Source organism: Mchenga conophoros, linkage group LG7 (assembly GCF_057382185.1).
Source record: "Mchenga conophoros isolate Kocher_MC1m ecotype Shallow Benthic linkage group LG7, M_conophoros_male_GT1.1, whole genome shotgun sequence".
Lineage (NCBI taxonomy): Eukaryota > Metazoa > Chordata > Actinopteri > Cichliformes > Cichlidae > Mchenga > Mchenga conophoros.
Genome location: NC_140532.1, coordinates 44,267,239 through 44,282,320, shown reverse-complemented (window position 1 = coordinate 44,282,320; position 15,082 = coordinate 44,267,239). Strand labels below are relative to the sequence as shown.

Sequence of the window (15,082 nt, the reverse complement as noted above, 5' to 3'; positions counted from 1 at the left end):
TTCTGAAGGAACAGCAGGCTCGCGAGCCAAAGTCAAATTTGAGTAAACTTTCAAACGACTTTACCGCAGTGAATTTCCAGGAAGGTCAACGTCTTATCTATCAAATCGAGAATGTGGACAGATTTTCATTTCTGCTATGCAGCTGAGTCACTCGTTTATTTTTATATTAACAATAAAAACAGGAAAGATTGCGAATTCAGGGACGGAGTTGCGCAAATGAGTAAACATTTCATTTCTGTGATCAAAGGTAGTAATTTACTCTGCATGTTCAAAACACACTCATGCACACAGTCTAATTACCATCTCACAGACACACAAAAGCCAAGGATTCATTTCATTAATGTCCCCCTGTAAACACAAATACTCTGAATTTCATGAATAACAGCACTGAAAGAGAACAGACCACATTAATACTGGTAGGATAAAGTGTGAGCTGTATTCACAGACAGCAGTTTTTTTTTTAAAAGAAATCATCAAGCTCCCCATTCAAAAGAATTTGAAATGTATTTGGAAATGTAGTGCACACGTAGATGCTATCTGTCTGCGGGTTAAATGCTGTGTTACAGTAAACAGTCATGCCCACTTGTTAAAACCAATACAAAAGGGTGGCAGCCACCCATATATATAAAAACAAACAAACAAAACTCATGCCACAACAAAATCTGATCTGTCCGTGGGAGCGTAACAGCAGAAAGGGAAAGAAAAAGCAGAACTGCTTGTAGTCTACAAAACTGTGAGAACATCTTCAAAATAGGCGGTTTCCTTCTCGTTTCTTGTTGTCTGATTCATAAACGGAATCATTCGATGATCACCATTGGACGAAATGATCTGGGGCTACGGTCCTATTTGCTGAGAAAAAAAATAGATCCTCTGTACACCGTCTCTGACTGAAGGGGCATAACGAGCCCTGATAGAGGCAGTAACCAGTTCATCAGCAGCTCACAAACTCTGTGTGCTCCTGCCAGCATGTGTCCATGCGTGCATCAGGGCTTCTGTCGGCACATCGGCACGGACTTGAAGCATCATTCAGTATGCTTTAGCTTATCATAACTGATCGATTAAAAAAAATAACTCCTGAAGAAATGCAGAGTCCCAGCTGTAGCAAAACTGAAATCATATTTAATGAAAACAGAATTACTTTAATTTATTTCCAGATAAAACATACATATCACAAAAAAGCTCTAAGATTTTACAATAAAGGGCAGAAAAAAACTTGCTTAGTTAGAACAAGAGAGGAATGACTCAGGAATGAACCGATATGTAATCAGTCGTTCATCAGTGCTCTCCCACCCGAACTTCTGACAATTACTTCCTACAGAACCAGCTGGAAAATACGATATTAGTGTGCCATTAGGTGAAACACCTGGGGGTAACCATCCAAAGAGAGAGGTAGTGCACAAGAGATGTGAAGAAGAGAGTGCAGGCAGGGTGGAGATGATGAGTGCCAGAAAGATAGCAGCGAGAGTCAAAAGGAAAGTTTACAGGAAGGTAGTGAGACCTGCGGTGGTGTATGACTTGGAGATGGTGGTACTCATAGTTTGGAGACAAAGTTAGAGAGGCAATACTGAGACGGTTTGGACATGTGCAGAGGAGGGATAGTGGAGATAATGGACAAAGGATGCTAATGATGGAGCTGCCAGGGAGGAGGAAAAGAGGAAAACCACAAAAGAGATTCAAAGATGTAGTGAAGGAGTAATTGCAGAGGGTTGGTGTGACAGGATGTTAGGGATTGGGTGGGACGGAGGAGGGAGAGGAGGACTGGTTCATAATCATACAAAAATTCATCAACTCTGATCCAAATATTCATCAACCCAAAACAATAACTGCTTATTCATTACTAAAAATCTAATTAATATTTAATATTTGTTACTCTGTCTGTGTGGCCTCAGCAGTTCCTCATGACTACTCTATCACTTTGTGTTTCAATCAAACCCCTCACTTTATGGATAACTATGAACGAATCACTAATATAGTGCCTCCAGCTGGCTCTAGTGAATAATTACCCAGTGTACAGTCTTGGATCAGGAGTGCTGATGAACGACTCATTACAGTCAACTTGTTGCTTATACTTTCCATACTCTTTCTTCTCTAAGTAAGTTAAATGTTCCTGTTTCTTAAGTGTTTCCTATGCAGGATAAAATCAAATCAAATCAAATCAAATCACTTTTATTGTCACATCACATGTGCAGAATATATAGTTACTTACATATATATCAGACCCTGACATATTCAGGCAAGGAATGGAAAAAAGAAAGGATGTGCTTAGAGAAAGTGAATTAATAACACTCCCCTCTTCCTCAGCAGCTACTGCTGATGTGCCCTCGTGGAAGGCACTTAATCCACAGCTGCTCCAGCTTCCAAGTGGGACAAGCACACAACTTCAGTAAGATGAAGCACTGGAAGCTGGATCAGTTCAGACTCCCCTGGATAAATGAAGGATAAATCAGTCCGCAAACATATTCTCACATTTAATTTCAGTAGTCAGAGCATCCAGAGGGACACACAGCACATTTACTTATTTTAAAGTTATTTTCAGAAACGTGTGGGTCACTGTAAGCATCTTCTACCACACTGACATCGGCTAACGCAGGAGGAGCAAGGTGATACAGAGGGATATGCAAGGCTGCCAGTCAAAAAGAAAGCAGCTCTGGGCGATCACCTCCCACAGAAGTGCACCGGCACATTTTTTGACATGCTTTCTTCTCCAAAGCCCCAGGCTTGAAGCTCCAGTCTGTCCTCCTCCTCCTCCTCCTCCTCTCTATCATCTTCTACTATATCTCCCTCCTCGTACAGACTAGGCTCCTCCACAGAGGTCTCCATGTTCGGGTTATAGCTACCGAAAGCCTGCGCCTCACTGTACTCGTAGATGGTGGGGAGGCTGCTGCGTAAACCGAAGCGGCGCCGCAGCGCCACGAGCAGCGGCTGCGGGATGGTGAAGATATCCACATTGTTCCCCAAGTCAATCCAGGCCAGCGTGGGGAACTTCTTGGGCTCCTTCATTACATCTGTCAGGTCTTTCAGGATGGCCGCTGTCAGACGGTTGCCATTAACAGCAAGTATGGTGAGTTTCGGCAAGCAGCTGAGGTAGGGCAGCAGCATGCGTAAGCTGTCGTCCTGCAGTTCAGTGAAGCTCAGGTCTACGGCGGACACCATGTCACTGCTGCTCTGAAGGTAGAAGGCCACGCGGTGGACATCCCGGCCGGAGAGCGGGATTCCCGACAGGTTGACAACGTCTCCCGAAAGCTTCTTTTTCAGCGTGGTCTTCAGGCTGTTTAGAAGAAAAACAAATCATTATCACGATGTTCAAAAGTTTGGTCTCCGAGGTACAAAATGGTGATTTGCTGCAGACATTAAATGTGCAAGAAAATGCTTAGTTATGCAAACACAAGTAGGTGTTACTTATTGATACAGACATTATTGATTTAAGGGCTCCATAATGTAGACTCTAAATGTTCCACTGCTGCAAAAAAGACTGCAAAAAAAGAAACAGCATTAGGCTGAGTTCAGCCCACAATAACACGCAGAAGAGAATTTGCATTTATGTTTCGTCCCGAGGCTCTCAAACAACAAATTTTGTCTCCGGTGCTGAATGTGCGGCGTAGAAAGGCGCCAGGTGTTTTCAGCTTTGAGTGTCATGTGTTTTTTTCACCTCTGTGTCACCTCCAGTTCTACTAGTAAATAAAAAATCCATAAAATAAACCCCACAGAGACAAGAAAATTAAAATATTTGTGATTAAGCAAACCGAGCAAACAAAGCAAAAGTAAACATGTTACCCTGACAAATGAGTCTCCTTGCTATGATCTGGGACTGTAGCGTCACTCCTGGGACACGGATTATTTTGAAAACAGGGATTCAGTGGAAAGTTTGGGTTTTTTGGGGGTTAGAAAAAAGAAAATCGGGCCACTTGTGTTTGAAATATTGTGAGTGACAGGTTAATAAGCCACTGGAGTTGAGATGAATGCAGTTTAGAGATGAGAGTATTCGCAGTTGAGTCTTTATGCCAGGAGCATTAGGATGCGCCACATTTTGCAGTACGCTTTATAAGAATACAGACAGTGTAAAGTTGGGCGTTAGAGGCGATGATTACCATTGGACTGACTCCCTATTAAGTTAATTTAGCCAGAAACTGGCGTTAGCTTTAAATTTAATGTATACACTTGAGAGATGCATGATTCCTCTCCACAAACTGTCAGCAAGAAGGCAAATACATGTACTTCCCTGAACTTTTCCCTGTCAGGATTTGATAAATGGCTGTTAGGATATTGTGTAGAACAGACAGGAGGATAAAAGAGTCGATGATGCACGTACAAACAGTCTCGAAAAGGCAAGACACACAAGTGATAAAAGCAACACGTCACCATCTATGTCAGTCAAACTGTGGATAACAGATGTTAGGGTGAAACCATCTGAAAGGAAACTCCTACGCAGATAGGTCCATAACTTTTTGGACAAAGACTCAATTCTTGTGGTTTTGCTTCTGTAGATTGCCACGTTGGACCAGAGCAGTCAAGATGTGATTGAAGTGCCGACATTCAGCTTTAATTTAAGGGGTTTTACAAAAGCCTCGCATTAACTGTTTACAATCTTTTTTTTATAAATGTTAACATTTCAAGAATGTTTATCCAAAGTAACTGGACAAACAAACACAATTTTAAATATATAATATATGTTTTTGATAGTTGGAGGAAATGCCTTTGACTCCCTGGAGTGTAGAACCCGTGGATGTTACCAAACGCGGTTTCCTCCTGCTTGTTTGTGGGTTTCTTTAGGTTTGTCTTCAGTTTTTTAAAAACCTGCCCCACTAGGTTGAGATCAGTTTACAGACTTGGCCACTGAAGAATATCCAATTTCTTTGAATTGAGAAACTCTTGGTTTTTTTTGCACTTTGCTTTGGGTCATTATCCCTGTGCGCTGGGAAGTGCCATCTGATCGGTTTTGCAGCACTGCTTCTTCTCTCAGCACTTACATCATCCATAAAAACTAGTGACCCAGTTCCACTGGCAGTCACACATGCCCAACATTACCTCCACATGTTTGCAGTATGCATCAGTTCATCTTGGTTTCATCCAAATATATGTGCAGGCTCTATTAGGTTTTTTTCTGGCAGTCTAATCTGGCATTCTTGTTCTTGACTGTAACCAGTGGTTTGCACCTTGCACCCTCTGTGTTTACATCTCCTGATTTAGGACCCCATGCAATCTGCATGTTATAAGAATAAGAGGAAGTACAGCATCATTTATAAGAACAAGTTTGTGGCAGTAAGGACGGACCCGACCACATATTTGCACTTTGTAACACTATTCCCGGTTGCTGCTCTTTTAACTCTGGCTGCAGCTTCCCAGCTGCCAGCCACACATACGGCACAACAACAACAAACTCAGGTGTCAGTCTCCACTGCAGGTCACCACAAACCACACCCGCCACAACAGAATGGATACTACGGAATCTCTCCATTTAGCAGGAACACAGTGAAAGGTGAAATACTACTATCGGTAACTATCAGACTTCCAGATCTGTCATGGAATTGCTCAACAAAACATTTGCGTTATAAAAGAACTTGGTTGAATATGGATAGCTGAGCTAAAAGGAGGAAACATACATGTTAGGGCGGTACAGGAGTGTGTAGACAGAGCCTGCTGCAGAACACTGTTTTTTTTGAAGAAGTCAGAGGAAACAGATATGCCAAACAAATGGAGAATTAGTTAAAGAAAATCAACAAACAGCAGAAAAACGCTCTGTTTGAGCGACCAGAGGTTCATTCTGTTTTTGTCTTAGTCCTGTTTGCTTTTCCTCACCCCTCTGCCTCCTCAGGCGCAGTAAAGTCAAGTCAAGTCAAGTCAAGTTTATTTATAGAGCACATTTAAAAACAACCAAGGCTGACCAAAGTGCTGTACAGTAAATACAGATAAAAATACAATAGAACACAATTTCGTAATAACACCTCGCTGATAAAAATAAAATAAAAATATATAAAACAAATAAATTAAACCTTTCTAAAAGCCAATGAAAAGAGGTGAGTTTTAAGAGCGGTTTTAAAAGTTTCTAGGCTTTTGGAGAGTCTGACGTGAGGAGGTAAACTGTTCCACAGTCTGGGTGCAGCCACAGCAAACGCCCTCTCTCCCTTTGTCTTTAATTTATACCTGGGAACATCTAAAAGCATCAGGTCGGCTGACCTCAAAGATCTCCTGGGGCGATAAGTACTAAGGAGTTCTGACAGGTAAGAAGGTGCAGTGCCATTTAAAACCTTAAAAGCCAGCAATAAGATTTTAAAATCAATCCTTAAGGCAACTGGGAGCCAGTGGAGAGAGCAGAGAACCGGAGTGATGTGTTCTCTTTTTTTTGAACCGGTCAACAGGCGAGCGGCAGCGTTCTGCACCAGTTGAAGGCGATGTAGACAGGAACGATCTAGGCCAGCATAAAGGATTATCCCTACATCTCTCTCTGCTCTCTGGTCTGTCTGGGAGCCTCATAAATTGGCAGGCTGTGCTCTTTACATCTGTCACCCTCTCTGCTCGGTTAAGGGAAAGAAGAAGATCTGTAGCACACCGGGGCTGCGATTCGCAAGATTATTGATTTGAGGAGTAGGCTATAATTCATCTCTCCCTCCCTCATATCCTCACTCCTGCTCACTGCCTCTCACTTTCTTGCTCTTTTCTATTTTCTTGGCCTCTTCGGTTTGTTTTGTTCACAGCCTCACAGTCTCTCCTGTTCTAAATCTGATCTGCTGAAGCAAACATATTCACCCCTTCATTCTCTCATTTTTGAATGGCTCCCTTCAAAAGGTTATTGAATTGCACGCACCAGGTACACCTAAACCTCTAATAATTAACAGATTAAAAGACCTAGAACAGTTTTCATATGAGAATGAAAACCGTATTTTTGGGTTATGTATTATAGGGGACATCCACAAAGTGAATCTCCTGTTCCATCACATCCTAAAAATACTGGCAGCTGCCAGCGCTACACTGCAGCCTCCTAGTAGATACATGCATGGTATAAATTTCAAAGTCCTACATCGCCTCGTTCTCCAGTTATCGCATTCACAAGATTTTCAGAAAACATGACCTCTGACCTTGAGGTCAGACTCGAACTCGTCCAATATTTTTAGTAGATACACTTATGCTATTGATTTTAAACGCCTACCTCTCCTCTTCCTCGAGTTATCGCATTCACAAACGTAGGTGTGCACGCCACTTGCCTGGCCGCCCACCCGGCGGGGTGATGACAATACCCCATCAGTCTTGTACTGCTGAGGGTAAAATGCTCAACTGGATTGATGTCTGCTGACTGTGTCATTTGATTACAGTGGCTCAATGCCATGTTCAAGAAACCAGTTTGAGATAATGACACAGCGAGTTATTGTGGTGGAAGCAGCAATCAGAAGACGGTCATCACAACACTGTGGTCATAAAAGGACGGGCATAGTCACGGACAATACTCAGGTAAGCTGTGACATTTAAACAATGCTAAGAAAGAAAATATAGCCACATCATTATACCACAACAGCGGTACCCAACCCCCGGGCCACAGACTGGTGTCGGTCCGCGAGTTGTTTGCTCTGGGCTGCGAGAGTTGAGGCTCGGGTGTGAAATTGATGGTTCTCAGGGTTTTTAACATTATTTTTTTAATTGTTTTTATCGTTAACTTGGTTTCCCTGGGTCTTTTCCCGTGTCTTATAAATAAATCTTCTTTTTTCTGGTACCGGTACTGGTTTTATTTTGTTGTATTATTCCGCAACATGTGAAAAATATTGTCGGGCATAAACTGGTCCGTGGTGCAAAAAAGGTTGGGGTTGTACTACAACACATCCATGCTGTCATGTTTTTTTATTTTATTTTAACCCTATCATCTGGAAATCACAGCAGAAATTGAGAGTCATCAGACCTGGCAACACCAATCTTCTTGTTCAGCCCATACAAAAGTTTTGCTGACAAGAGTGGCACCGATTGTGGTCTTCTGCTGCTGCAGGTTCAATATGCTGTGTGTTCAGAGATGCTCTTCTGCATACCCTGGTTGTAATGTTTTTTTAGCCTTCCTATTAGCTCAAAGGAGTCTTGACATTCATCTCTTACCTCTGGCATCAACAAAGCATTTTCACCATGAGACCTGCTGCTCACAAGATATTTTCGCCTTTTTAATGCATTTTCTGTAAACTGATGGCTGTGTGTGAAAAATCCAGAATCAGCAGTTTCTAAAATACTCAAACTGGCCCGTCTGGCACCAGCAGTCTTGCAGCATTCAAAGTGATATTCATCTTTCTTCTCCATTTTGATGTTTGGTTTGAACTTCAGCAGGTTATTTTGATCTCGTCTGCATGCCTTGAGTTGCTGCCATGTGATTGGCTGATAACAGTGAACGTTAGTGAACCTAACATAATAACAACATAAAATCCTAACCAGGGCAATTGATGTGCAAGTATGTCTGACCTTCAAGAAGCTAATTTGCAGAGATTCAGTTAAACAAAGGTTTTTTTTTCAGTGCTACTTTTCATGTAATTTTTATGTTCTACCTGTACCAGTGCATGTGACACAGCACAGGAGCCTGAAAACTGTCCAAAGTCTTCTATGCTAATTTTCATTGCTTAATTTGTAATATATATTTTTTTAATTTTCCATGGTCCCCCTCTGATTCGTTCTCATTGTCCCCCTGTTACACCTAGTTTGGGGATCGCTCCTCATATTTGACGTTAGTTTCTCGGCAAATTCTGTGATCTCTTATATGTTAACAATTAAATTACTATTCAATAATTTTTTCTCAGTTTAATAATACAGAAAACAGAAAATGATGAATGAGGTTTGCACATTGCTAAGAAGCAACTTAAAAAGCAGGAGAAGTCTTCTTGGGTTAATCAACCACAGGTTTTCTGTTCCACTGTGCAGCTTCTGCTCTTTACTGTCATCTAAGTGACTATTGTTCTCTCTGACTTATTTATAGGAGGTTTTCCTCCTTCTGCTAGAACCTTTCCCTCTCACCTGTGGTGCCTTTGCATTCATGTAGAAAGAGCTATTTCATGAGACAGGCACAGTAGGTGCTGCAACTGAGTAGGTGGTGCACGGGGAGGTGGGGCTCTAATATGATTTTAATGAGACAGAGTAAAGACCCCCCCATCCCCCAAAATGTGCTTCCTCCCAGCTCCGTGAGCTCAGTTCCACCCACGGGCTCCTTAGTTAGCTGCAGGCCCAGGGGGCATAAGTAGGATTTCTAAAGCCACAGTGTATGCAACTGTCCATCAGCATGAAAATGATAACAACATAAACAACAAAATGTCTTATTTTGCTCTTTCTGATGTGGTTGCACACTTGTAGGCAGTGGTGCGTTTCCTCTTGGACTAGCTCAGTCACAAACAACTTCAAAGGCTAGCACGTCCCCATAAATATGATGTGAACGAGAGCGTCCCCAGCTTCGGGACCAATTTAAAAGCAAATAACTGAGGAAAATCCATCTATTGACATCTTCAGGAGCAACTGATACAACAGCGCAGGAATCCAATAATGGCTGAGTCTCATGTGTCAAACTATTGGCTGCTTAAATGTGGGTTCACACAGGCTGTCTAATTGCTTTTCATATGCCGTCTTTCCTCTGGGATGTTGTTAACTTTTATCCACTGAACCAGGGTCCTTGTTGATTTGTAGTTATGTAAACCCCAGAGGTGGAGACTAAAACATCTGGGGTTTGTGACGTTAAAAATGAGTGCAGGCAAAGAGAGTGGAGTGCACAAAAAGGGTCAGAACAAATTGAAAGAATAATGACTTAATGAAACATTTTTGAGAATTCGGTTTAGGAGCTACACGAGTGATTCAGCGTGTTTCAGACTGCAATGGAGTTAGCGCTGATTAAAAAACCTACAGTGGCTTGATCTATTGCACAATCTGCTGCTGTTGAGACAGAGATTTATTCAGTCTAGGCTGCCCGGCGACTTCTGTGCCTTTTGAATACATAACAGCTGATTTTTTTTTTTTTTTTTTTAAACAAAAATGAATAGAAAAATATTCATATTCAATTTGCAACTTTTATTTCCAGATGTAAAATATACAACTTTGGCTTTTTTCCCATTTTCACTGAAACATTTACCAGATACATGTAGGAGTTGTAATTTTGTTCTATACATCCCCAGACAGCATTAAAGCCTCTCCATTAAGGCTCGGTCGTAGCAGGTCCATTGATTTCTGCATTCACACTCATTTTCTGTTCCCCGTTAGTCTCCACTCAGTCTAGCTGTCTCAAAAAGTTAAGTGCCCATCATTAGTCTGCAGCTTCCCTCCTTCACCAATGTACTAATCAATTTTTGCTTGAATGCAACCAAACACTTTCTCAGCACTGAACCAGGCAGAGATGGAAGGCTGAGGAGATGAACACATTTAAAAAGAGCTGATAGGGTGAGAAATGTGGGGAAAATCTTATCTGCAGACTTCATGACTCGTGGACTACATGGATCTCTTTTTATCCTGGGGAGCTAGAGCCAACCCTATCTGGGCATAGAATGAGAGGCGGGGTATTCTTGCATAGGTCACGGGTCCATCACAGGGCAAACGTAAAGAGAAAGACAATGCTTATATTCACACCTACGGCCAATTTAGACTGACCAGTTAACCTCACATGCATGTCTTTGTACTGTGGGAGGAAAGCGGAGAACCTGGGAAAAATCATTAATCTGTTTCTTGAGATGCTAACTGCATGGCTGACATCTCGATTCATCTTTTCACTCATGCAGTTGCATATAGTTTCTGTAAAGAACTATTACTGTTAAGCAGTTATTTTTTAAAATTAAAAAAGCTTGCTAACAATAATGAGATGTATGATATTAAATATGCCTCACTGTCATTATAAGTTATTAAAATGACCCCCAACTGGTCACGGCAGATGGCTGCCCCTCCCTGAGCCTGTTTCTACTGCATTTTTATTCCTGTTAAAAGGGAGTTTTGTTTCCAAGTAACTTCCTCAAGTGAGAAATTCTGACTTTAATCACAGAATTTGGGTTTTTATTTTTTCACAATGATGAAAAAAATTATAATTCTGAGGCGAAAGTCAAAATTCTGACCTCAAATAAAACAGAACAAAAAAAATCTATAAAAAACCCCTCCAAAACAAAGCAAAACTCACAAAACACAATGGAAGTGTTTTTGTGGAGACGGTAGAAATGACAAGCTAACATTTTACTGCTAATAGCAAACATGCGCTGGTTTTGTATGAATTATGCAATTTAAACACACACTACCCCTTTTCTCCTTCACAACACTGAAGAATTCTCTGCTTCTCTTAAGTTTGTTCCGGTCCCTCAGATGTTTTCTTTTTTCTATTGTGTTTTTATTCAATTTCCATTGTGTTTTGTGTGCTTTTGCAGCAATTTTTATTGTTAATTTACAAGCGTCTTCTTAAATTACAGTATATTTGACCCCTTGGGGCCACCGTAGATTTCTGACTTTTTCCCCCCTCATAATTTTAATGTGATAATTCTTACTTTTCTCACTTTTTTCTTTAATTATAAAAAACTCTTACCCTAACCTATAACCCTAACCTCTATAATCCTCTAACAGCACCTCTGAGTAGTGTTTTCATAGCGTTATTTTATTTAATTTTCTTTTGACAAATAAGGTCTTGCTGTGCAATCAATTACACTAACAGCCCATCCAAGAAGTCTCCGGTCTCTGTTATGAAATATATTAATTTCTTGGTTTGAAGCATTATTAAGCAGATATGTCTGTGTGGGCCATACAGCTGAAGTTTGTGGGTGATTTGATGGTGGCATTATCCATATTCTCTCCAGTCTCTTAAAAGCATGAAAGCTGAATACTTTATTACAAATTATAACCCATTAATAAATCATTTATATTATATAATCTGTCTCATTAGAACATGTTATTAGAAAAGGTCTGTGGTCCATTTGCACAGCTCTGACCAAGTTCAGCATGTCCGTGATCACATCAGAGAGAATAACGAGCAGTATCTCAGCTGTGAGGAGAAACTTCTCTGAACTACAAATTTGATTTGAATTTTTTCCCGCTGAGCATGCAGAGATACACCAGATTCATTTCAGGGCAATAAAATAAAAGCACTTAAGAAACACTGGATGTGGATGCTGTACCACAGACCCGTGGGACGACCAGATCAATGTCTGCTTCATCAACGCTTTGGTCTTGACTTGTTTATACCTCAGATCGATCTGAACTGTTTTGCCTCCGGGCATTTGTATAATACATGCGTGGTAGTCTGTCTCAGTCAGGGAGGGCCTTACAAGGGTCCAATGTACTGTACAAACTCATCGCTGAAAAGTGAGCTGCTAAAGGGCCGATCCTTCAGTTCTCTGCAGATGTCACTTCAGGCCTTTTGACTGCAGGCTCAACATTTTCTCCACCAGCTTGTGGAGCTTGACTCAGTTATAGCATCGGCTATGTGTCACTCTTACGCCTCAGGCTACTTTGGCCCGTGTTAATGAGGATTCTTTACAGCGACTCTAAAAATGGAGTTGAATTTGCACAACTATGCAACTGTCATACTGATACTACGGTTCCTGCAGAAAATGCACTAGGAAACATGAAAGTGGTGATTACATACACCATCCAGAGTCCTCCAGTTTCATGGGGATAATGGCACATTTTCTGGGAAGGAAAAAATAGCCTCAAAGCTCATTTGGATTTGGATTAAATTTCAGTGAAACATTTAGCGGATGGGCTGATTAAGGCTGCCTCTATTGTACACTGTCAATGCAGCAGCTTGAGGCTGTGCAGTGTTTTGACATCTCAAATCATTCACTTGGTTCTTGGAAACTTTGAATTCGAAGTTTCGGGGAAACGTCGGTGTTGACTGAGAAAGAAGTGACAGCGTGTGCCCTTAAAATGAGAAAAGCTCTCGCTATTTTTTGTTTTGTTTTTTTGTCTCATCTCACCGAAAGACACAAATCATGGAAAACACAGGTCGAACAGTCTCCAACTTACAGTCCCACCCTTAAAGATGCAGCGCCATTAGTCACCATCCGCCTTTCGTACGAGTCTGAAGGTGGAGTTTTAATTAGCACAAAGAAAAACAGGAACAAAAAAGACTCCAGGGTCTGTCGAGTTTCTATAAACCACAACTATAAGCTACTCCATCACACAACTCTCAGAGGTCTCTTCACACATCGATGTGGAAAACACGTCAGACTGCACAACCTGCTGTGACATTTTTTCTCATAAAAAAAAAAATTTCCCACCAAAAAATGTAAGTAATGTACAGTACAGCGCAAAAGAAACCAAATGTCTTTGACTCCCATGTAAATACCACTAACATTAACGCCCTGTTATGTTCATTTTACACCAAAAATAACACAAACGGCCCAGCGACGCAATGACGCGGATCTCTTCTAATGACATGTAAATTCAAACCAAAAGCATATCGTTGCCTTTGTGCCGATGATACTTAAACCTCTCGGTACAGGATGTACCACAATTCAACTGCGCAGTGTGGCAGAAGCAACACGTGCTTCTCGGGTGAGCTATAAATTCACCCATGATTTGATTTCATGTGACAAACTAGATGATTGGGAGGAAAGAGCGCTGCGACAGAACACATAGAAACAGTTTGCATTACATAACTGTATATCATGGAGGAGTGTGCCTGTCTCTGCTACACCGTGTCACGGCGCAGTTATGAAACCAGCATTAAAATGCAGGGCTCCAAACACAGGCCCGGGGGCTTGATCGTGTGGAGTGATCTGTGTCAGCCTTCAAGGAAGGAGACCCCGCAGATCATCAAAAACACAACAATCCTTATTTATGTTTTAGTGAAGCAGCCTTATCTCTGATTCACAGTTAAAAACATGAACGGTTAGGAGAGGAGAAACCATCAGAAAGAAGCTCTTGAAATGCATAAAGAGGATTTTATTTCAGTTAAACGAACTACACCAGCGATCTTCAGTTCAAAGATCAACACATTTAATCATTCTAATTATTTAGTTGTCACCCCGTGCCCTGAAGTCACTGAGCGCCTCCTCCTCCCTCCGCCTCACTCTGCAGGATCTCCACGGGAAGCCCTCAATTATTCATGGACAAGGATGGTGGATGGATCTTTAAGGCTGTATTAAAAGTGGAGGTCAGAGAGACAGGAGATCGAGAAGACTGAATGTGGCGTGCATTCAAGTAGAGTACTCCATCGCCGAAGGGAAATAAAAACAGGGACGGTCACATTTTACAAAAAACAGACATCTGTAGTTCATATTTTCCCACAAACTCTTTCCCCTCCTCAGTTATGCGTTGACCTTGAGGCGTAGTCAGAGGTCAGGCACGCTGTGTCAGAGCCTGTTTGGACTGCCAGAGTACACTTCAGGGGGGTAATTTGGCTCCAGACAAATAGGTCACGCATGCTTTAAAGGCAGATGACACAAAACTTAGTTTGCAGATGTCACAAGTACAGTAAAAACATTAAAGAAGAACTAGATAGTTAATTTTACCAGCAGCAGATGTGCACATTATTGGTAACAGCTTAATATTTAGCTCTACGCTAAAGTGTTGGACAGATGTAAGTTTCAACTGTTGATGGCTTAAAGAAGAACAAAAAAATGTCTGTCCACAGTTTCATGGTTTTAATAGGTCAAGGAAGCACAACAGCTAAAGTCAGAAAGTAACCAAAAGGTGCTTTCAGACCTGAGTTAGAGGAACTGTCTGGGACTAAATGCCTAATCGGGTGCTGTCCCATCAACGACACACCTTTAAAGGCTTTTTCTTCCGTGTATTTGCACCACTTAGTACACACACATGATTGGATTACTAGTATAGCTGCTGCTACTACTATACAAACAGTGTCCTGTGTATTGTGTTGAGAAAGGCAACGTTTCAACCAGAAAGCAGGGTTGAAATGTGTAGTGCTATACTGTCGCTATAACACCATTACACTGCATGAAACATATGTTCACATGTTTCCAGTCAGCTTCTTCAGTTTCCCTTCACGGAAAGGCCAAGGATGTGAGCTGAGGACCAGTTTGCCTTGCTCGGTTGACATTGTGTTGTATTTCCTTATACAGACGTAAAAACTTTAACAAAGCTTAAAGTAACACTGTTGTTTGATTGTCTCCACAGATCGTGTTTACATCATCGTGTTGTTTTGGTTTCT

At 41.4% G+C, this 15,082-nt stretch overlaps 1 protein-coding gene across 3 annotated transcripts in view; it reads right to left on the bottom strand.

The window, feature by feature from the left end:
- The window catches only part of lrrc75bb (leucine rich repeat containing 75Bb), a 45,529-nt gene continuing 30,447 nt past the window's right edge, over window positions 1-15,082 (bottom strand). For all 3 annotated transcript variants that reach the window (XM_085279509.1, XM_085279508.1, XM_085279510.1), the window contains one exon: window positions 1-3,268. In XM_085279509.1, the coding sequence (XP_085135635.1) occupies window positions 2,656-3,268 (613 nt within the window). In that variant the 3' untranslated portion in view covers window positions 1-2,655. The remainder of the gene's footprint in view (window positions 3,269-15,082) is intronic.